The 25369-nt window shown below is 37.3% G+C and overlaps 1 protein-coding gene across 2 annotated transcripts in view; it reads right to left on the reverse strand.

Moving 5' to 3' along the window:
- Positions 1-9512: 9512 nt before the first annotated feature.
- The window catches only part of LOC136257907 (uncharacterized), a 36144-nt gene continuing 20287 nt past the window's right edge, over positions 9513-25369 (reverse strand). The window contains exons 6-8 of one of the 2 annotated variants that reach the window (XM_066051226.1): positions 11913-12252; positions 11814-11859; positions 9513-9826 (exon numbers count right to left, since the gene is read on the reverse strand). In XM_066051226.1, the coding sequence (XP_065907298.1) occupies positions 9769-9826; positions 11814-11859; positions 11913-12252 (444 nt within the window). In that variant the 3' untranslated portion in view covers positions 9513-9768. The remainder of the gene's footprint in view (positions 9827-11813; positions 11860-11912; positions 12253-25369) is intronic. The other variant, XM_066051225.1, reaches the window with a different exon arrangement.

Raw genomic sequence — 25369 nt, forward strand, 5'->3', positions numbered from 1 at the left:
TATCTGCCAAATTCTATCTCAAGTTAAACCGCCAAAATTTTGTATCATGGCTATACAGCCACATTATTATTCTGTGTACTGTTCTTCATGAGTCAGCTCGAGTAACAGACATAGTAATATATATAACTGAGTTGAAATGGCCACAGAATGGAACATTGTATTGTGTATTCAAGGCTCATTGGAGCCTGCCAAAGCTCATTACAGTATTTATTTGGCTTCTCTTCATATAGAAGCGAAACTAGGCGCTTTTGATCTTGAGAATGAGCACATGTACGATATACTGCAGATGGTGAGATACTGAGAATTTGGCAGATAATATGGGGTGTATGGCACAAAAATCGAAGTGTTCCTGCTTTTACAACATGATTAGTATAGTTTACATTGTAACTATATAGTTATCATATTATTATTGTAAGTTACTTTTCAGACAGTTACATTTTAGTAGGTACAAAGAATGTAACTATATCACGGTACTAGTTATGTAACTTAGTTACAAAAATAACAAGTTACCTCCACTCTGTGCATACTTACTATCTTGACACATCACTGCATGGCCATAGTGTGCTATATACTATATCCACGCAAGACAGATCAAAGCTGGTAACTCAATTAAAGGGCACAAAAGAACATTGAGATACTCTAATAGAGAAGTCATGCACTTACTCCAATGCAGCAGTCCAGAAGGTTGATATGCTCTAATAAAACAGCCAACTCTAGAGCATAATCTTTTTAAAAAATATAATTTTTAGCATATGATGATAGGGTGGATTTTTGAATTCTGCTCAAAAGCATTATATAATAGGCTATTTCAATTCAATAACTTTAACATAGCTATAATTCATGATGATTAATATTAAGCACCACTGAAATCTTCATTTTGTAACCATTATCATGTACATATTCTCAACTTTTATAAAAGTACATAAGCTAGTCAAGGGCAGATGGTGGGGAGTGTTCAGCACCCCCTCAAAAAAAAAATTTTACTATGTGCAAGCTAGGAAGATGCATTACAGGTGCAATTGTACCTTATGCATATGTAAACAATGAAAGACAGAGAAATTGGAAGAATCAGCAGAAGGGTTCAAAATTGCTCTCAGTGAGGTATGCTGGAAATCAAAATACTCTAATAGAACAGTCAACTACTCTAATAGAGCATCCATCATTAAGTGTGCATTTTCATTTGTAGCTAAAATCTGGATACTTACATTAAAATATGATCCCTCTTACAATCATAATAGTATATAAAGTTAACAGGGCTACAGCCACTGCTGCAGCACCCTTACTTGATAAGTTCTTTATCAACATAAGCAATGGATAATACACTGTGTACCATTCCTTTAAAAATCCAAAAAAGGTGCTCTATACAATATGCATAAGTTAACCTAACCATAGTATATGAATCAAATATTTTCCAAAAGTGATTCTAAAAGGGACATTATACCCTTCCTGCTGGAAATCAATTTTAAAATCTTTGAAACAATTGCAACATTATAAATTCATTGAGCCTGTGACTATAGTTTAGTGCTATTTGAAACTAGTCCACTCACCTTGACCCACCATGTAGTGCATGGTAGGTCAAGGTGGGTGGACTAGGAGTTACAGAAATGCCACTCTAATGGAAAAATCAGGTGACTAGGGGTTACAGAAATAGCTGAATTCTTATATGGATTAGTAATGTACTATATATAGCTATTTAATGCAAGAGAAATTAATGTAATATGTATCTTTTAGAGTGATTATAGGAGTAACTATAAGCTAGCTTATATTACTTTCATCCTTCATTATACTACTACACATATATATAGATATACCGGTGGCTATAGGGATCTCACTGTTTTATCAGAAATCTTCATGTTTGGGATATGTGTTGTACTTTTGGATAATAGTGAATAATAACTGCCCACCCACATCAAATTTTCATAAATCTGAGTGAAATCAAGTTTCATTGGCCTTATAGTGAAGATGAGGCTTGGTTGATATAAAGTGTCAGTGGAGGGGTTAAGTATAGACTCACCAGTGTGTAACTACATAATACACTTAGCATACATGTTAAAGGGGTCTGTGGTATGCTTCCCTAGGAAATTTTTGAAAAAAAGCTATCACAAGATTAAATGTGGAAGCGAATAATTATTGAACTGAAAGGTTGAGAGCTGGAAGAAATTCTAAATAAAAGATTGGGTCAGATGAAGCAATAATATTTTAAATGAAACACAGAACTACATAGTGTATTGTGTTATGTGATTTTAAGATAAGGTACAATATAAGATACTGCATACCAATCATTATGTAGTTATAACTTTGATTTGTAAGAAAATTTTGGGTATCACAAGATTGGATCTTGATGAGGTCATTTTAGTCATATGGCAGCTATAGAGGTTTAAAATGCACATGTTGCTACACAACTTTTATTTCATAGTTATACTGTTCTGTGGTGTGGGTTACTATTTCAATCGCTGTGGTACCATCACCATTTACAAGTAACTTCTATATACAGTATACAACTACGTATAATTTTTTTGGCTAAAACTAACCGCTTTTTATAGCACATGAGCACAGTATAAATACTCTATATTATTTTGAGTTTAGTTTAGAGTTGAAGTTAAGGGTCTGGGAGTGCTAACTCCAGAAGCTGCGTAATTGTTTATTTGGTGGACACAGCCACAAACCATGCAGTGCATGTATGGTTATAGACTGTTTGAATGTCATATCTATAATATATGGTCATGGGTGTCGATTTTCTTGCAGTGCAATGGCTATAGTGAAGAAAATAATAATAATAATAGCTAGCAAACTATTCATTTAATTTGTGCAATAGGAAGAGAATGATCATTGGAAAATGAGAAATACATTATACACTTATAATAGCTATTAGCCCTCAGTCTCATGCCACCATGCATTCCATGGGCGGCTCCAGGAATTTTGGTGACTGCATGGTTTCTAATGATTCCTGTTGCATGCTCACTTAAATCTTTAGGAGGGTCTGCATGGGAGCATGTTGCCTCAGGAAATTATTTATTCTGAGATGAATCTGGTAACAATTTTTACCAAAAACTCATGCAGTCTTTAAGCTAATATTGTAAACATAATATGTTGGGGGGGGGGGGTGTCAATGACCCCCTCCAAACATTTTTAGCACACCAAGATCAAGACTTTAATAGAACAGTCACTCTAACAAAACAGTCACAATAATATTATTAGAGCAGTGTGTAGCAAGCTATGTAAGGATTTTTATGTACTTTATATCAGTGATAAATGCGTAGTTGGTGAAGTGGGTAGCTATTGTCATTCTTTTTGGTCTCACCTTACCAAACCAGACAATGTATAGTGCCTCAGTTCATTTTGACATAGATCGTTTATTCTTCAAATATACGATCTGTGATTTTGACCCGCCCCTGGCTGCTTGTCGCGGCTTGCTTTTGCTGGCACATGCAGTATCACTGTATCAGCTAGAGGAACAGGCCAAAAAGTAAAGAGATTATATAGTGTAAAGTTTGAAGAACATGCACTGCAGCATGGATACCATTCTGCATGGGGGTCTGAAAAGCATGCATAGCTAGCTACCAGTCCTCAGGAAATTTTTAAGGTTTTAAACACTCTGTGATAAGATTTTAGACTATTTTTTACTGTGTTGGTATAGGTAGCTAAACTAAGTAACTGCAGTTCAAATCCTGGGGTTGGAGGGATTTTTTTTTTCCTTACTTTGGCCCCTTTTCTGTTACACCTTATTCAGTCAGTAAAGTCAAGTCACAAGGTCTAAGTCCTTGTAGGTTAGGTAATCCTAAGGCTGCAGCACATGTTGCTGTCAGACCTTCAGTGCTGGTCACTGTAAAGTGCTAATAATAATAATAATAACTAGCTAGACTAGCTACTTACAGTTTTTAAGAAGTAGAATGAGTGATCTGCTAAGTGTCACGTGACCACAGAGTTACTAAATTTTTGCATTGTTTCTATATGGATATTCATAATTATTTATGAGTTCACCGATAGTCAGGTTAAAAAAAAACTGCTTACGTACGGAGCTATCGCGCCAATTTAAAATGGACAGCTGCTTCCTGGGCTGTTCTGATTCAGAGCAGTGGCAAAATTACAGAAGTTTGGAGGTACTCCCAATAGAGTTGTTGGTCTACATTTTATCGTTGTTGCCTACCTTGCGAGATAAATTGAAATTTCGATATGTGTCAAGGAGGTTGAGAACAGTAACCAAAACTCCGTCATTATGGAGTGAATTTACTTGGCCACATTTCGACCGCCGAGAAGAACTGTCGCTGATGAGTATACTGAAAGCTTGTGGACACCATGTTAAACGATTGATTTTTCCTGATCACGTAACCCCATCGAAACTAATCACCATGGTGAGTTTGTGTAAGAACGTTACACAAATTAGTCTACCTCCCAAAACTAAGATAAACCCTGGAGAACTGAGAAAGGCTGTACAACAAATGCAGTACTTAGAGAAGCTGGACGTTCAGATAAAAGATGATAACATTGAGCCACTTCTGTTAGATGGATTGAAGGAACTCACATTGCATAATACCACCACAGCGTCAGATGACACAACACTATTGTCATGGATACAGCAGTGGGTGGGCAAAGGTTTTGTTCCATCCAATCTTAACGTAGTCAAACAATGTGGTATACTTATACTTTATGATTTAGTTCATGAGTGGCCAAAGTGGAATGCTAATCCATCTAATAGTTACATGGCAAATTTCAGGTTATATGATAGTTGTAAGGTACCATTGAACATTTCATACAAATTTCCTGTAATTCAGTTGGAGTTTGGTCAAAAGGCTTCCTTACCATTTGCGACAGCTAGTGGAGTTGGGATTCTCGGTTTAGGAATTGATGTGTTACTATTAACCAACCATAACTTGGGTGACAAGGTGATGCATAAGGTTGCTGTAAGAGATATTCGCACTAGCATCAATCTACTAAAAGACATGAGTTTTGTGACAGATTTTGACATTGGAGGTTCCAATTATTGTTATCCTGGGCATTTGGAGCAAATAGCTATAGCGTGTCCCAATCTCCAGCGTTTAAACTTGTCTGGTAATCAACACTGTTTAGAAAATATGGACGGCGTGCAAAAGCTTGTTCAATGTTGTCAAGACTTAAGAGGCCTGAATTTGTTGGACATACCATTTGACAATGTTCATTATAGTGTACGGATGTTTGAAGTATTAAGTGGTCTAAGGCTGACCCACTTGGCTGTGGAAATGTGTGTTTTGAAGCCATCTTACCACCTCATGCGTGGCAATGGCAATGAGATGTACCTTCTGTACGTTTTCAATAAGTTTTCAAGCCTGCAAGCAATTGAATACCATCAAAATGTTAAAGCTTGCACTGCATGTGAATTTCTAATGGAGTGTGAGTTTGTATTTCTACCAGAGTTCACTTCACTCAAGTACTGTAATGTTTCAGAAGAAGATCCATATACTCTGATGAATATACTAACGAGATGTGAGGAGGTTACTTGTTTAAGGTGTGAAGTCCCTTTCCTTGATCTACCGTCAACATGCATTTGCTCCTTACAACAACTGTGCATCGTATCACGAGAGACTGAAATTACTGATACTTTTGTTGATGCAGTATCTGGTCGTGGTACATTGGTTCATGTAGTCCTTGGCATCTGTGACATTGAAACAACAGGAATTACTCACCTCATTGCGAACTCTCACAGCTTAATAACCTTGTGTATATATGCTTCCATGAAACTGCAGTATGAAGATGGGACGTCTGTTGTTGTGCAGGCATTTAAATCTAGTTTGAAGGAGAAATTCTGTAGTAGGAAACTCTTTACATGTGGCAAATTCAAATTGCAGCAAGAGCATCAATCATCATTATACTTGAGTAACATTTTGCAAGACACCGATCTGTTATCGTTGTGGCCATAGTCTTATTACACCTACAGTGCATATACACATGAAATACTGCTTATCATAGCATACACATTTATAACTGTTGCTTATACTCTCATTGTAATTGTTTGCATGCATGCACATTTGGCTGTAAAACATTCATTTAAATTTGTGATATATGTCATGGGGGGGGGGGGGGCTATGGGGCTGAAGCTGCCCCTCAGAATGATATCATGCCGAATTATCCTTGGAGTGGGGCTGAAAACCACGATAAAGATTGAGATACTCCGATAAAGCAGTCACAGTCTTAGGGTAGTGTGTAGCGAGCTATATTTATGTAAGGATTTTATGTAGTTTATCAGCTAGCTGGTGAGGTGGGCAGCTATTGTGCCAGCTGGCTGTGACCTTTCTGTTATTTTGTTGTTTTTTTGGCCTCACCTTACCAAACCTGAGACAATGTGGATCATTTCCATAAGTCTGGGTCAGCTTAGCCCCCCCTCATATCAACTACTTCCTCCACCCCTGATACATGTAGTTGTAGCAGTGATATCAAAGTTGAGGTCTGATGTAATCATGAACTGATATAGGGCAGGGTTACACTATAAAACTATATATCATTATAAAAACTACATATTCAGCAAACAATTAAGCCATACACAACTGACATGCTTATTAACACATTGTTTATGAACTTGACTACTTCAAAGTGGGGATAGAAGTTAGTTAAACCCCACCTGCACTCATAGGATATCTAGCTATCAACACCTCGGCTTCGCCTCAGGTTGATAACAAGGATATCCCCAGCCTAGTCATGCTGGGGTTTAACTATAACACAAAAATTAAAATTAAAATAGTACATGTATTTACTACTGAAAATTGAAACTATAAACTCATCACACATTATGTATACATGCATAGCTTATTTACCTAACTGACACATTTCTATGAACTCAACTGCTTCAAAGTGTTGACAGACCAGCACCCACTTGCAGGTGTGGGAATCATCAACACCTAACTCATTGGTTAGATGACAGTTTAATTTGCAATTATGCCAGCTAACTTCTGCAAGGTACAGTTGCAACTGTATATCAACTGTAAGCAATGAAAAGATGGGAAGCCTCAAGGGGAAGAGATATATGATCTCTTCTAAAAAAGTATCATAATGAGAGTTGGTCACTGTATACAGTTATAATAAATATATTCTAATAGTACAGTCAACTACTCAAATAGAATATCCAAAATGATTTCCATGAAACTATAGCTCAAGAAATGATAACTAGAGTGTGATTTGAAATCTAACCTCTTTATACATACATAGTTATGTGAATGTGCTGCCAATGTTCCATGCAAACATTCTGCCATACAATTGCTTAATGTAAAAGTTCTACACTTTTTATGTGCTGAACCATAAAAATTTGAAAGACCATTCCTGTAAACAACTGGCTAAAAGTTTTAACTCCAAACCTGTTGAATACCTCTAATCATATAACTAAAATAAATCATGGAAAAAATTATTCTTTCAGTACATCATCTGTGGACTGATCCTCCAGACATATATCTCCAATTTTATATAGTGTAAACAAGTGTGACTATATATATTATTATCCCTTCTGACATTATAACTTAGCACCATCAGTGATGTGAAAGAGAGGCACCCTATTGCCCCCCCCCCCCCCCCCCATAGTTAAAAGACATTTTGATCATGAGCACAATTGCACTGCGCTGTTGCGACATAATAGACATTGCTGGCCTCGGGTATAGGCTTTTTGCATCAATATTTTAATGCTGCAGTATGAGACTATGAGTATGACAGCTTAACAGCTTAATTTTTATCACAATAACTTTCTTTCAAACTGAAAATGTATATGCTTAGCTACAATTTCAGTTAAACTTTAGACCAGATTCAATATCTGAAGGCTAATTTCAAACCCTTCCTGTAGAGACATGTTCCAAGATTTCCCTTATAGAGAGCATGTTGCTTGCACACTAGTACTGTGCACATGTTAATCAGTTAGATTATAGCTTTTGTTAGCCCCCACTATAAATTTTGCTGCAACAGAGCAAATTAAAGCCTACAAATACAACAATTATATAGTCTGGTAATGAGCTCTTGAAATTTATCTAGCCGCTCAATCTATGAAAACTTCATGCACTTGGGTATTTATACACATCACATTAACAAGCTAACTCTTAATATGATGCATCCAATTTAAACAGATGTTGCTGTGCACTTGAATCAACGTAGCCCTGTATGCATTGTAATATGAAAACAGTCATGCCATAAAATTATAGGCTTTCAACAATAGTGTTATTAAGGCAGGTATATATACATAATCATAGTAAGACAGATCCTGCTGGTGCCAGTCTAGTTGAACACCACTGTAGTATCTTTTAAGAGATCAGGCTACATCCATAAAATTAAACTTTTGGATTGCTAACCAAACAAATGAAACAAGTTGGCTACCATGTTTGATTGATCAGTTGTACGAGCAGAAATTTTATTGCAATTCAAAGGGGATTTTGCAAGATCTATGCCTGTGATTTTTATAATGCATGCTAGAGTTATGCCAATACTAACTACTGGTCAGTTTTCTTCTTGGCTTCCAGTTACTTCAAGTGTGCCACAGGGTTCAGTCCTGGGTCCTCATCTCTTCTTACTTTATGTTAATGATATCAGTTTCCAGCAATATATCTCACAGCAAAGTCAAACTATTTGGCTGATGATGTCGCTATCTATATGGAAGTGTTCTCTCCTGATGATGCTAAGTTGACCTATCAAACATAGCTTGGTGGGCTAAAAAGATCTAAATCCACTCAAGACAGCATTGTGATTTCTAACAAACATTCCCCAATTTTACCTTCATATCATCTAGATTCATGTGTTATTTCACACCATCTCTGTTGTTTGATACCTTACAGTGTTCTCGTTGGCTCAATTGGAATGAACATTGCAGATACATTTCAGCCAAAGCTACGAGATTGCTTAACTTTTTTCGTCACTGTTTGTTCAATGCTTCTACATCAATTAAATCTACTGCTTACAGATGCATTGTCTGCCCTGTGCTAAAGTATGCCTGTCCTGTTTGGCATCCTCATACTGCCAAAAACATTAATGCTTTAGAATCAGTACAGCAAAGAGCTGCCCATTGGGCTTCTAACAGCAGGTGGATTCTTTCATTGTATTGATGGAGCAAGTCTTCTGATGTCTGCCTTACAGGAGTTGAACTGGCTTTCTATCCAACGTCATAGCTATTTCTGCATTTTGTTATATTCATGACAGTGTTCACCACAGGAACTCATTACCTTTTTGCAAACATTTCCAGTTGTCTCAAGTTCCTACAAGGTCAAATCCTTTATTTATTCGGCCTGTTGCTTCCTCTATTAATTCTTTCCGTTATTCTTTTTGTCAACAGCCTATTTTTGTGGAAGACCATACCCCATGCCATTCTGCAGATTAAAAAGTCACCCTTATTCTGCTCAGCCCTCCGTTTTCTTTTTGGATTTTTTTGTTGTGTACTCATATTAAGGTGTATATTTTGTTTTTGTACAATCCTGTTATTTTGTCCAACCCAGTCTTTTTGGCAAAAGTGATAATAAATAAATGAATAAATAATGGTACGTTTTGACTTCCTATAGCTATAGTATAATTTATATAGACTATTACATTACACAGGCTACCATGCCTAGAGTACAAGGAGATGAAATAGCTATGCCCAATAGGCTTGAGTCTAGAACTATACTGTGTGATACACATAAAATTCACTCCTCAAACTTTATAATACATAATATAGTCACATAGATTGAAAAGCTGCAAGAGAAAATTTGATTTTACAGCAAAACCTATAGCTGAGAAAATCCCAATAATTTGAAAATATGCACACAAACATACAGTTTAGCATTATCTTATTTCTTATTCTACTATCTTGATAATGTTCTTCACTGGAACAAACACTGCATGTTTTGGTTTACTGAAAAAGGTAAATTACAATTACAATATAAGAAGTACACATTACAATAATGTATGTGCCTATTGGTTGGCTTAGCTAAACACTATACATTATTCACAGCAAAGGTCGGCACTAGTGTTGTTCTGGTTCTTAGGTTACTTTTAGCACAGTAATCTATTTTATACTAAAACTAAATCAAAAATTGTGAGGTGTTACTAAATTAAAACCTTGATTCAAAAACTACAACAAAAGGAAAATTTCTTGAACTTTTGGTTTTAACACTAGTACCAAATAAAAATGTTTCAGACAGAAGCAAACCTGACATTGCATTCTAAAAGGCAAAGACCACACCCAATTATCGCAATTATTGAAGTTGCTAATGTTCGCAAGCTAGACAAGTCATAAAAATCTTCATTTTATTTACTCTTTGTCGCTTTTAATATGAAATACAACTCCTGGGTAATTAAGTATACTTATAAAATTCATGTACACTGAGGGTACTAGAACTAAACTAACTAAAAGTTCCTGCAGATAGGACAAATACTAACTGTGACACCTGTAAACTAGAACTAAAAACTAACTAAACTCCTGCAAACTGGGGATACTAGAACTAAAATACTAACTAAATCTGTTCTTAAAAAATTCAGTACTAAAACTAGAACTAATTAGAACAACATTATTATCAGGCACCATCTATTGTTTCACCATGCATATTCAGTGTTCAAAGAGCTTTCTGAATTCCTACAGTAATTGCTACATTACTAAAAAGAAATGTAGCTGTTTCATGTAGTTTCAACTACATTCTGCCTATTACACAGCCCTATACAATATTTGAAGCTATCCTACAGCCAATCTGACTACTGTGACTGTTGGAGGTGTGGTGTATGGATAATCTCCTTTACATGATAACAGTGGCGGACCTAGGAATTTATAAAGGGGGTTTCCAGTTTAAAGGTGGACATACACACTGACATGGGTGAGTGTGCTTGTGCTGGGGGGTCTGGGGCAAGCCCCCCCCTCCCCCCCAAGAAAATTTAGAAATTTAGATGCTCTGAGACTGCATTTGGCAACAATTTTAGTGTGAAATTATTTGTAAAATAAATATATACAGAGACTATTTATGGAGTGCTGAGCATGCACATTGATTATTAGAGGCACACGCCACAATAATCAATTAAAATATTCTATTGTTGTGTAATAATTTTTCAAATGGGGTTTCCATGGAAACCTTGAAGCCCTCCTCTGGCTTAACACAAAGTAAACTGATACACTACCACACCTCAACATTCACATGGAACTGTTGATGAAAAACTAAATTAGTTTGTGATGCACAAATTGTACATACTGCAGTATGCCAAAAGGTAAGGCCACTCCAATTGTTAATTATGTTTCTGGTCCTTTGAAATCAGTTTTAGGTGCAGGCGGGCGGAATTCAGTAACAAAGCATTAATGAAGTGACTGCTCAATTAGAGTATTTTTTATGATTTACTGACTGTTCTATTAGAGTATATCGATCTGTACTATGTTCTCTGCCCATTTCTTGCAGGTTTTCACTGATAAAATACAAATCATGACACTTAGATAGTTAGATTTAGCATACCTGTTGCAGCCCAATATTTGTTTCTTAAATCCAGGTTTTTCAAAAAGTTGATGCGGGAATTTTACCCATGTATTTCTGAAATTTCACATTCTCCAAAAAAGGATGTGGGCAGTGGACCAGAAGCATAATTGCCAATTTGAGTGGCCTAACTGTCAGGCTGAAGCAACATCTAACAACCTCACAGCCTTAGCTGCTATAGTTACACTTGTCTGAAAGGTTATTAGCGTAAATTACACTGTATCTCAAATTTAATTGCTGCTAATGCTATACACTGAAAAGTAATTACACTGTATTGTATGGCTAATCAGGAATCAGGATAAAATTTTGTGAATAGCTAACCCATAAAACACCAAATCTTGTCCTTCAAAAGTTTGCATGTATATAAATTATGGCCATATCAAAACTAACGTTTTAAAATGACGCACGCCTCTCAATATCCCATCTGAGATTCCACCTATAATGAAAAAATCAAAACAACAGTGCCATACCACCATACAGATTGCATACTTGGAAAATCCAACTCTATTCCAACAAAGCCAGGCTTTCCACCAATTGATACATTTATAACTTTCACAGTGCCACATTCACTGCCACCAGATCGTGATATAACTACTCTTTGTCCTTCCTTAAGTTCATGTGGTGCACTGGCTGGCTCACATGAGAGACTAAGTTCTCCATCTTTTGTGTTTGCTTGGTCAAAAGTCATGCTATTGGCCATGGATTGTCTTGAAAATGGTGATTTGATAGAAGGTGAAGATGGAATCTTTCTGGAGCCTTTCTCCACTTTAGTAAGCAACTTTGGAGATGGGTACTTCTGGCTTGCCAAACCTGGTGCTCCTTCTACACTCTTCAAATGTAATAAAATGCAGATATAGATATGCAGTATTACAAATGCATTAAATTGTAATTCTAACTAGGTATTACAAATTCAATCGATCATTATGGGTGCAAAGCCAATCTTAAGACAACACCCACATATGCAGATTAACAGCTTCCAACAGCCTTCAACTCGGTCTACTACAGGCAACCATGTTTTGTAGAATGATTCCAGATGTGTATAAAGCTCTGTAAAAGCTAGGGGCTGGCTATAGGCAATTGTTACAGCATATAATGAGAGGCCAGTAAATGCAAGAAATGTGCCTGTTTTTGTAAGATTACAACCCACAAGGGTGCCCCTAACAAGCTTTATAATCATGGACTTATGTCATCACTGTCTACTGGAAACCTCATTGGTGCCCTCCCTGCTACTCCCACCCATAGTCTGAATGTGATAGTTCATTACAGAACCAACCATTTGAAGAAACTATATATCTAATCCAAAACAGCCAAGCTGTAAAAAAAGAGTACGGCCCTCAAAAAGGCTATGGTGAAAAAAGATGTGAAATCCTAGGTGGCGGCCAAGAAATGGCTGTGATGGTAGGTTAATGGTAAAATTTTAATAACGACAATTCAGGTGAATTTTGTGCCATCTTTTTTCATCATAGCCTTTTGAGGGCCGCACTCTTTTTTTACAGCTTGGCTGTTTTGGATTAGATTTCACTTCTTTTTACATTTGTATACCTGGCTTTGGGACTTTTTTAACCTATATTTTTTTCTTTACCACAGGAAGAAGAAAAGATAAAGCAGACGTTAAATACTTTATAAATATTTATAATTTTATCAGTAAATGTGCAAATTATATATATAATACATATATTTATTACAGAATTATCTACATGGTGGTTTCTTTGTAACTGAACACTCTACATGGTAACTTCCTCTAGCTGATGTCTCTACAGGGTCACTTGTTTGTAGTTGAACTTTCTACATGATGGTTTCTTTGTTGCTGAACTCTCTTCAAGGTAACTTCTTCTAGCTGATGTCTCTACAGGGTCACTAGTTTGCAGCTGAACTCTCTACATGGTGGTTTCTTTGTAACTGAACTCTCTACAGGTGACTTCTTCTAGCTGATCTTTCTACAGGGTGATTTGTTTGTAGCTGAACTCTCTACAAGGTTACTTCTTCTAGCTGATCTCTGTACAGGGTGAATTGTTTGTAGCTGAACTCTCTACAAGATGATTTCTTCTAGCTGATCTTTCCACAGGGTGATTTGTTTGTAGCTGAACTCTCTACAGGTGATTTGTTTGCAGCTGAACTCTCTACATGATGGTTTCATTGTAGCTGAACTCTCTACAAGGTAACTTCTTCTAGCTGACCTCTCTACAGGGCGATTTGTTTGTAGCTGAACTCTCTACATGGTATAGCTGAACTCTCTACAAGGTGACTTCTTCTAGCTGAACTATGTGAATTGTTTGTTACTAAACTCTCTACAGGGTGATTTGTTTGTAGCTGATCTCTATACAGGTTACTTGTTTCTAGCTGATCTCTTGAATTCTCTTCAGGGTGACTACTCTATTAAGATGGCTGCTCTATTAGAGTATCTCGATCTCGCACTTGCTACACCAAGTTTGATTTCGTGTTATAACTCTTTGGCTTTAAGTCTGATTCATTTCTAAGATGATTACTCCATCTGTAAAGCGATTTTCAAAGCATTACCCCAAGCGGTTTTTCTGGTAGGTGTGACAAGTAGTTGTTTTTTATTAGCTAATCTCAATTGCATAATTGTTACACACTGTTAGTTTTTTCATTGTATCTTCCTGATTTTTACCTCAATTTCTTTCAAACCACAAAAGGTTTGAGGTTCAATAGTTAACCTATTCACCCACTGATTTTCAGCTTCTTCCCATAAGCGGTTTACCCTGTAGGCGTGACAATATATTGGTGTTATTTTTCGTGAATAATCGTTAATAACTCTTTGCCTGTTTATCGTATTCCAGCCAAAGCTGGTACTGAGATGCACTGTTATACCTCCCTTCTGTGTACCAAATTTCAAGGTAATCAGATATAGCGTTCACGTTTAATAGCAGTTTTTGTAAGTGCGAAAAGAGGAACAAAAATAAGAAGAAAAAAACTAAGAAACTAAGCCAATTTTTGAAGTCACATATCTTGGGAACGCCTGAAGCAATTTCGCTCACATTTGGTATGTAGGGTACTGAAGTTGGCGGGCATGTCCACAGCAAAAATAGTCTTGTTTCATCAAGGCAGCACAGAGCTAAGGAAGTGCAAAAATTGTGTTTTCGTTCTTCCTGTCAATGTACTCATGGGTGTTGAGAGTTGAACTAGTTCTTTGTAGCTGAACTCTCTACCGGCTTCTTGGGCCACACGACACATACACTACCATGTGTCTTCATATACAAGGAGGCGTCACATAGGTATGCACTGTAGGTAGATCTGCGACCGTGGTCAAATTCTTGACTGGCCGAAATTTTGCTTTGACCTGTGACTAAGAGCCTTTTTCGACCTTTGACTGGTGACTTAGCAACAATATTTCAGCACTTTTCGATTGTGGGTTGGAAGCTTTTACCCTTGACCATTGAATTGGCACAATTTTGGTGGCCTTGACCTTTGACTTAGACTTTGACCGTGGTCGCAGATCTACCTACAGTGAGTGCCTGTGTGTCACCCCCTTGATATATATATCTAATCCAAAACAGCCAAGCTGTAAAAAAAGTGTGCGGCCCTCAGAAAGGCTATGGTGAAAAAAGATGTGAAATCCAAGGTGGCGGCCAAGAAATGGCTGTGATGGTAGGTTAATGGTAAAAATTTTAATAAAGACAATTCAGGTGAATTTTTGTGCCGCTTCACAAAATTTACTTAAATTGTCATTATTAAAATTTTTACCATTAACCTACCATCACAGCTATTTCTTGGCCGCCACCTTGGATTTCACATCTTTTTTCACCATAGCCTTTCTGAGGGCCGCACACTTTTTTTACAGCTTGGCTGTTTTGGATTAGATTTCATTTCTTTTTGTATTTGTATACCAGCTTTGGGACTTTTTTAACCTAAGTTTTTTTCTTTACTACAGGAAGAAGAAAAGATGAAGTAGATGTACTTTAAATATTTTATCAGTAAATGTACAAATTATATATACTGTATAATACATATTTGACCGCATTTGCGAAAAGGGGTCTTCCACACACATCCAATTTGCCAACTTTGACAATTGATAACTTCAGATTGGAAAGAGATATTGCCTTGATATTTGGGCAGTGGTGAGCACCACTATAGCTGAATACATGGTGAAATTTTCAGGTTAATATGTTACTTGAACACTGAGTTATGGTCTCCAACGTTTACGGAATTGGATGTGTGTGGAAGACCCCTTTTCGCAAATCCGGTCACATACAGAAATCTCCATGGTGGTTTCTTTGTAACTGAACACTCTATAAGGTGACTTCTTCTAATTGCTCTCTCAACAGGGTGAATTGTTTGTAGCTGAACGATCTACAAGGTAACTTCTTCTAGCTGATCTCTCTACAGGGTGATGTGTTTGTAGCTGAATTTTGTATAGGTGATTTGTTTGCAGCTGAGCTCTTTACAGAATGGTTTCTTTGTAGCTGAACTCTCTAAAAGGTAACTTCTTCTAACTGATCTTTCTACAGGGCAATTTGTTTCTGGCAGAATTTTCTACAGGATGATTTCTTTGCAGCTGAACTCTCTACATGGTGGTTTCTTTGTAGCTGAACTCTCTACAAGGTAATTTCTTCTAGCTGATCTCTCTACAGGGAGATTTGTTCGTAGTTGAATTCTGTACAGGTGATTTGTTTGCAGCTGTACTCTTTACAAAATGGTTTCTTTGTAGCTGAACTTTCTCCAAGGTAACTTCTTCTAACTGATCTTTCTACAGGGTGATTTGTTTGTAACTGAACTATCTACAAGGTAATTTCTTCTTGCTGATCTCTCTACAGGGTGATTTGTTTGTAGCTGAATTCTGTACAAGTGATTTGTTTGCAGCTGAGCTCTTTACAGAATGGTTTCTTTGTAGCTGAACTCTCTACAGGGTGATTTGTTTGTAGCTGAACTCTCTACAGGTGATTTGTTTGTAGCTGAACTCTCTACAAGGCGATACTTCTAGGTGATCTCTCTACAGGATTCCTTGTTTCTAACTGAACTCTCAACAGGGTGATCTGTTCATAGCTGAACTTTCTACTGGGTGATTTGTTTGCAGCTGAACTCTCTAAATGGTAGTTTCTTTGTAGCTGAACTCTCTACAATGTGACTTCTTCTAGCTGAACTCTCTACAAGGTGACTTGTTTCTAGCTGATCTCTCTACAGGGTGACTTGTTTCTAGCTGAACTCTCTACAGGTGATTTGTTTGTAGCTGAACTCTCTACATGGTGGTTTCGTTGTAGCTGAACTCTCTACAAGGTAACTTCTTCTAGCTGATCTTTTTACACTGCATATTTGTTTGTAGCTGAGTTCTCTACAGGGTGATTTGTTTGCAGCTGAACTCTCTACATGGGAGTTTCATTGTAGCTGAACTCTCTACAATGTGACTTCTTCTAGCTGAACTCTCTACAGGGTGACTTGTTTCTAGCTGAACTCTCTACAGGTGATTTGTTTGCAGCTGAACTCTCTACATGGTGGTTTCTTTGTAGCTGAACTCTCTACAAGGTAACTTCTTCTAGCCAATCTTTCTACAAGGTGATTGAGTTTTTTGCAGCTGAACTCTTTACATGGTGGTTGCTTTGTAGCTGAACTCTCTAAAAGGTGACTTCTTCTAGCTGAACTCTCTACAGGATGATTTGTTTGCAGCTGAACTCTTTACGTGGTAGTTTCTTTGTAGCTGAACTCTCTACAATGTGACTTCTTCTAGCTGAACTCTCTACAGGGTGACTTGTTTTTAGCTGATCTCTCTAAGGGTGACTTGTTTCTAGCTGATCTCTCTACAGGGTGACTTGTTTCTAGCTGAACTCTCTACAGGTGATTTGTTTGTAGCTGAACTCTCTACATGGTGGTTTCGTTGTAGCTGAACTCTCTACAAGGTAACTTCTTCTAGCTGATCTTTTTACACTGCATATTTGTTTGTAGCTGAGTTCTCTACAGGGTGATTTGTTTGCAGCTGAACTCTCTACATGGGAGTTTCATTGTAGCTGAACTCTCTACATGGGAGTTTCATTGTAGCTGAACTCTCTACAATGTGACTTCTTCTAGCTGAACTCTCTACAGGGTGACTTGTTTCTAGCTGAACTCTCTACAGGTGATTTGTTTGCAGCTGAACTCTCTACATGGTGGTTTCTTTGTAGCTGAACTCTCTACAAGGTAACTTCTTCTAGCCGATCTTTCTACAAGGTGATTGAGTTTTTTGCAGCTGAACTCTTTACATGGTGGTTGCTTTGTAGCTGAATTCTCTAAAAGGTGACTTCTTCTAGCTGAACTCTCTACAGGATGATTTGTTTGCAGCTGAACTCTTTACGTGGTAGTTTCTTTGTAGCTGAACTCTCTACAATGTGACTTCTTCTAGCTGAACTCTCTACAGGGTGACTTGTTTTTAGCTGATCTCTCTAAGGGTGACTTGTATCTAGCTGAACTCTCTACAGGTGATTTGTTTGCAGCTGAACTCTCTACATGGTGGTTTCTTTGTAGCTGAACTCTCTACAAGGTAACTTCTTCTAGCTGATCTTTCTACAGGGTGATTTGTTTGTAGCTGAATTCTCTACAGGGTGATTTATTTGCAGCTTAACTCTCTACAAGGTGACTTCTTCTAGCTGAACTTTCTACAGAGTGATTGATTTTTTTTGCAGCTGAACTCTCTACATGGTGGTTTCTTTGTAACTTAACTCTCTACAGGGTGATTTGTTTGTAGCTGAACTCTCTACAGGGTGATCTGTTCATAGCTGAACTCCCTATAAGGTAACTTCTTCTAGCTAATCTTTCTACAGGGCGATTAGTTTGTAGCTGAGTTCTCTACAGGGTGATTTGTTTGCAGCTGAACTCTACATGGTAGTTTCTTTGTAGCTCTACAATGTGACTTCTTCTAGCTGAACTCTCTACAAGGTGACTTGTTTCTAGCTGATCTCTCTACAGGGTGACTTGTTTCTAGCTGAACTCTCTACAGGTGATTTTTTTGCAGCTGAACTCTCTACATGGTTTATTTCTTTGTAACTGAACTCCCTGCAAGGTGACTTCTTCTAGCTGATCTCTCTACAGGGAGATTTGTTTGTAGCTTAACTCTCTACAGGTGATTTGTTTGCAGCTGAACTCTCTACATGATGGTTTCTTTGTAGCTGAACTCTCTACAAGGTATTTCTTCTAGCTGATCTCTCTACAGGCCGATTTGTTTGTAGCTGAACTCTCTACATGATGGTTTCTTTGTAGCTGAACTCTCTACAAGGTGATTTCTTCTATAGCTGATCTTTCTACAGGGTGATTTGTTTGTACCTGAACTATCTACATGATGGTTTCTTTGTAGCTGAACTCTCTACAAGGTAACTTCTTCTAGCTGATCTCTCTACAGGACAATTTGTTTGTACCTGAACTCTCACATGATTGTTTCTTTGAAGCTGAACTCTCTACAAGGTGATTTCTTCTAGCTGATCTTTCTACAGGGTGATTTGTTTGTAGCAGAACTCTCTACAAGGAAACTTCTTCTAGCTGATCTCTCTACAGGGAGATTTGTTTGTAGCTGAACTCTCTATACATGATTTGTTTGCAGCTGAATTCTCTACATGATGGTTTCTTTGTAGCTGAACTCTCTACAAGGTAACTTCTTCTAGCTGATCTCTTTACAGGGTGAATTGTTTGTAGCTGAACGATCTACAAGGTAACTTCTTCTTACTTATCTCTCTACAGGGTGATTTGTTTGTAGCTGAATTTTCTACAAGGAAACCTCTTTTAACTGAGCTCTGTACAGGGTGAATTGTTTGTAGCTGAACTATCTACAAGGTAACTTCTTCTAGCTGATCTCTCTACAGGGTGATTTGTTTGTAGCTGAATTCTGTATAGGTGATTTGTTTGCAGCTGAGCTCTTTACAGAATGGTTTCTTTGTAGCTGAACTCTCTACAAGGTAACTTCTTCTAGCTGATGTATCTACAGGGTCACTAGTTTGTAGCTGAATTCTCTACATCGTGGTTTCTTTGTAACTGAACTATCTACAAGGTGACATCTTCTAGCTGATCTTTCAACAGGGTGATTTGTTTGTAACTGAACTCTCTACAAGAAAATTTCTTCTAACTGATGTCTGAACAGGGTGAATTGTTTGTAGCTGAACTCTCTACAGGGTGATTTGTTTGTAGCTGATCTCTATACAGGTTACTTATTTCTAACTGATCTCTTGAATTCTGTTCAGGGTGACTGCTCTATTAGGATGACTGCTCTATTAGAGTATCTCGATCTCGCACTTGCTACACCAAGATTTCGTGTTATAATAACTCCGTGGCTTTAAGTCTGATTCTTCTACACCATTGAAGAGCCTTTCTAAGATGATAACTCCATCTGTACAGCGATTTTCAAAGCATTACCCCAAGTGGTTTATCTGGTAGGCGTGGCAAGCATAATAATAATAATAATAATAATAAAATATAAAAAATTAGCTAATCTCGATTGCGTAATTGTTACACACTGTTGATTTTTTCGCTGTATCTTCCTGGTTTTTAGCTCGATTTCTTTCAAACCACAAAAGGTTTGAGGTTCAATAGTTAACCTATTCACCCACCGATTTTCAGCTTCTTCCCATACGCGGTTTACCCTGTAGGCGTGACAACATATTGGTGTTATTTTTCGTGCATAATCGCTCATAACTCTTTGCCTGTTTATGGTATTCCAGCCAAAGTTGGTACCGAGATGCGCCTTTATACCCCCCTTCTGTGTGCCAAATTTCAAGGCAATCGGATAACGCGTTCGCGTTTTATAGCAGTTTTTGTAAGTGTGCGAAAAGAGGAAGAAAAATAATAAGAAAAAAAAAACGAAGAAACTAAGCCAATTTTTGAAGTCGCATATCTCAGGAATGCCTGAAGCGATTTCGCTCAAATTTGGAATGTGGAGTGCTGATAGTGGAGGGAATCTACACAGCAAAATTTGTCTTGTTTCATCAAGGCAGCACAGAGCTACGGAGGTGCGAAAATTGCGTTTTCTTTCTTCCTGTCAATATACTCACAGGGTTGCGCGCCGGCTTCTTGGGCCGCACGACACACTACCGTGTGTCTTGATATAGAAACTCTTGCAGGTCAATCTTCGATGAAAATTTCACATGCGTAGTTTTCAAGGTTGGTGAGTTATAAATAAATAGTCTATTTAAAAATTAAACAAAGTAGGGATCCAGTCTAGCAATAAAAGCAGTGAAACAAAATTGTATGAGAGATGATGGTGTTACAACATACAGGTGTACATAGCTCTGTGCTAGCATGTTATCACAGTTATTTTGTTTAATGCCAAAGTAAGAATTTTCCTGCAGAGCTATGTTGCAATACCACACTTCACCCCCCTTGTTTCACAACTTTCAATGCTTTTTATTGCTAGGCTGGATCCCTAATTCATTTTTAAATTAGTTTGTTTAGTTATCAATATAGCAATGATAGTATTTATTTATATATTTACTGTGCAGAAATCACAAATGATTGTCTAACACAGAGATAACTGATAATTGTGATCTGCTGAGCAAAAACAATACTTGTTTGCATAATAGCTAATTTGATAAAAGCCATTGGGTAAAAACACTCATGCTACATAAATAATTTTATGTAAACAGTGAAGGAAGACACAAATTGAAATATCTAATATACCAATGAATCCACCTCTTCATGGAGAGTAAGAATATCTTTGTTTTGTTTCTGTACTATGAAGCAAACGTGAGTTACGTGTGTGTTTGGTTACGTTGCAGTAAAACATAGCTTTATTGTCGCCATTTCTATATGCTTCTTGCTTAATAGCATGGGAGTACTTAGGCCAAACAATTGATGAATGCCCCCAGTTCATGGTGAATAGAATGACAACAGTCCCATCTCAGAGATGTATCCAGGATTTTCCAAAACGGTTTTTCAAATCTGACAAAGAGTTATTAGCACGGGGGTCTGGAGCGTAGCCTCAGCCACTGACAGATTTTGAACATTAAAATGCTTCAAAATTTAGTATAGATTCATGGATAAACTATCTTCTATATGCTTGGTTCCCTGCAAGTCCACATATCAATTATGGTTTATGGCTGGTCAGCATTGTTACTACGTAACATAAATAATATAAAATTAATTGTTGGATCCCAAAAGACACATGCCAGACATACGTTAGGTAAAAATGGCGGCTGTATATACATCATTTAGCCTCTAGCTCTGTAACTGTGGTCAGGCTGGCTAGCTACCTAGCTAAAATTAGGTATTAGAATTTTTTTTTTAATTCAACATTTGGAATTTTGTAAGATTTTACAACAGATTTGACATTAGAAATGCTAAAAGTCCTCTGTAAAAGTACTTTTCGTTAAGCAAAGCATTTCTATGGTAATTTTTAGTGCACCATTTTGAGGGCATCATTTTGTGTGGAGGGGAGGGATCTCTACTATACAGCAGTACCAAACTGTATGATACACGTATCTGTTGACTTCCCAATACCTATATAGCTAGTCACAATTATTCATGCATCTATATAGCACTTCAAAGAAATAAAGTAACAGCTATTAAATTTAACTTAAGACTTCAACAAGTTGAATACTGAACTTGATTCACTGAAAATGCAATTTCTCAACTTTTTTAAAGCCTTGAATTTTAAAGGTGATGTATATAGATTGATCAATTATAGCAGAATACATTGTGGTTGAAACTAAACAACATTCATGACATGCACAGATTGCATAGAACAATTCAAATTCTGCTGTATCCTTTGAGTGGCTTACAAAACACATGTGGTGGCCAATACAGAAATTTTGACAATATCAGTGGGAATGGATATTACTACTGCTAAAAACTAATCTAATCCAAAACAGCCAAGCTGTAAAAAAAGTGTGCGGCCCTTGAAAAGGCTATGGTGAAAAAAGATGTGAAATCCAAGGTGGCGGCCAAGAAATGGCTGTGATGGTAGGTTAATGGTAAAAATTTTAATAACGACAATTCAGGTGAATTTTGCGGCACAAAAATTCACCTGAATTGTCGTTATTAAAATTTTTACCATTAACCTACCATCACAGCCATTTCTTGGCCGCCACCTTGGATTTCACATCTTTTTTCACCATAGCCTTTTCAAGGGCCGCACACTTTTTTTACAGCTTGGCTGTTTTGGATTAGATTTCATTTCTTTTTGTATTTGTATACCCCAAAGCCAGCCTATGGCCAGCTTTGGGACTTTTTTAACCTATGTTTTTTTTCTTTACTACAGGAAGAAGAAAAGATGAAGTAGATGTACTTTAAATATTTTATCAGTAAATGTACAAATTATATATATAATACATATGGGACCGGATTTGCGAAAAGGGGCCTTCCACACACGTCCAATTTGCCAACTTTGACAATTGATAACTTCAGAATGGAAAGAGCTATTGCCTTGAAATTTGGGCAGTGGTGATTTCTTTGTAGCTGAACTCTCTACAAGATAATTTCTTCTAGCTGATCTCTCTACAGGGAGATTTGTTTGTAGCTGAACTATCTACAAGGTAACTTCTTCTAGCTGATCTCTCTACAGGGTGATTTGTTCGTAGCTGAATTCTGTACAGGTGATTTGTTTGCAGCTGAGCTCTTTACAAAATGGTTTCTTTGTAGCTGAACTCTCTACAAAGTAACTTCTTCTAACTGATCTTTCTACAGGGTGATTTGTTTGTAGCTGAACTATCTACAATGTAATTTCTTCTAGCTGATCTCTCTACAGGGTGATTTGTTTGTAGCTGAATTCTGTACAGGTGATTTGTTTGCAGCTGAGCTCTTTACAGAATGGTTTCTTTGTAGCTGAACTCTCTACAAAGTAACTTCTTCTAACTGATCTTTCTAAGGGTGATTTGTTTGTAGCTGAACTATCTACAAGGTAATTTCTTCTAGCTGATCTCTCTACAGGGTGATTTGTTTTTAGCTGAATTCTGTACAGGTGATTTGTTTGCAGCTGAGCTCTTTACAGAATGGTTTCTTTGTAGCTGAACTCTCTAAAAGGTAACTTCTTCTAACTGATCTTTCTACAGGGCAATTTGTTTGTGGCAGAATTTTATACAGGGTGATTTCTTTGCAGCTGAACTCTCTACATGGTGGTTTCTTTGTAGCTGAACTCTCTACAAAGTAATTTCTTCTAGCTGATCTCTCTACAGGGTGATTTGTTTGTAGCTGAATTCTGTACAGGTGATTTGTTTGCAGCTGAGCTCTTTACAGAATAGTTTCTTTGTAGCTGAACTCTCTACAAGGTAACTTTTCTAGCTGATGTCTCTACAAGGTGGCTAGTTTGTAGCTGAACTCTCTACATGGTGGTTTCTTTGTAACTGAACTTTCTACAAGGTGACTTCTTCTAGCTGATTTTTCAATAGGGTGATTTGTTTGTAGCTTCACTCTCTACAAGGTAACTTCTTCTAGCTGATCTCTCTACAGGGAGATTTGTTTGTAGCTGAACTCTCTACAGGTGATTTGTTTGAAGCTGAACTTTCTAAATGATGGTTTCTTTGTAGCTGAACTCTCTACAAGTTAACTTCTTCTAGCTGATCTCTCTACAGGGTGATTTGTTTGTAGCTGAATTCTGTACAGGTGATTTGTTTGCAGCTGAGCTCTTTACAGAATGGTTTCTTTGTAGCTTCACTCTCTACAAGGTAACTTTTCTAGCTGATGTCTCTACAAGGTGGCTAGTTTGTAGCTGAACTCTCTACATGGTGGTTTCTTTGTAACTGAACTTTCTACAAGGTGACTTCTTCTAGCTGATTTTTCAATAGGGTGATTTGTTTGTAGCTTCACTCTCTACAAGGTAACTTCTTCTAGCTGATCTCTCTACAGGGAGATTTGTTTGTAGCTGAACTCTCTACAGGTGATTTGTTTGAAGCTGAACTTTCTAAATGATGGTTTCTTTGTAGCTGAACTCTCTACAAGTTAACTTCTTCTAGCTGATCTCTCTACAGGGTGATTTGTTTGCAGCTGAGCTCTTTACAGAATGGTTTCTTTGTAACTGAACTTTCTACAAGGTGACTTCTACAAGCTGATTTTTCAATAGGGTGATTTGTTTGTAGCTTCACTCTCTACAAGGTAATTTCTTCTAGCTGATCTCTCTACAGGGTGATTTGTTTGTAGCTGAATTCTGTACAGGTGATTTGTTTGCAGCTGAGCTCTTTACAGAATGGTTTCTTTGTAGCTGAACTCTCTAAAAGGTAACTTCTTCTAACTGATCTCTCTATACAGGGCAATTTGTTTGTGGCAGAATTTTCTACAGGGTGATTTCTTTGCAGCTGAACTCTCTACATGGTGGTTTCTTTGTAGCTGAACTCTCTACAAGGTAACTTCTTCTAGCTGATCTCTCTACAGGGTGATTTGTTTGTAGCTGAACGATCTACAAGGTAACTTCTTCTAGCTGATCTCTCTACAGGGTGGTTTCTTTGTAGCTGAACTCTCTAAAAGGTAACTTCATCTAACTGATCTTTCTACAGGGCAATTTGTTTGTGGCTGTATTTTCTACAGGGTGATTTGTTTGCAGCTGAACTCTCTACATGGTGGTTTCTTTGTAGCTGAACTCTCTACAAAGTAACTTCTTCTAGTTGATCTCTCTACAGGGTGATTTGTTTGTAGCTGAATTCTGTACAGGTGATTTGTTCGCAGCTGAGCTCTTTACAGAATGGTTTCTTTGTAGCTGAACTCTCTACAAGGTAACTTCTTCTAACTGATCTTTCTACAGGGCAATTTGTTCGTGGCAGAATTTTATACAGGGTGATTTCTTTGCAGCTGAACTCTCTACATGGTGGTTTCTTTGTAGCTGAACTCTCTACAAGGTAACTTCTTCTAGCTGATCTCTCTACATGGTGATTTGTTTGTAGCTGAATTCTATATAGGTGATTTGTTTGCAGCTGAGCTCTTTAAATAATGGTTTCTTTGTAGCTGAACTCTCTCAAGGTAACTTCTTCTAGCTGATGTCTTTACAGGGTCACTAGTTTGTAGCTGAATTCTCTACATGGTGGTTTCTTTGTAACTGAACTCTCTACAAGGTA

This window comes from Dysidea avara, chromosome 6, assembly GCF_963678975.1.
Source record: "Dysidea avara chromosome 6, odDysAvar1.4, whole genome shotgun sequence".
In the NCBI taxonomy this organism is placed as follows: Eukaryota; Metazoa; Porifera; class Demospongiae; order Dictyoceratida; family Dysideidae; genus Dysidea; species Dysidea avara.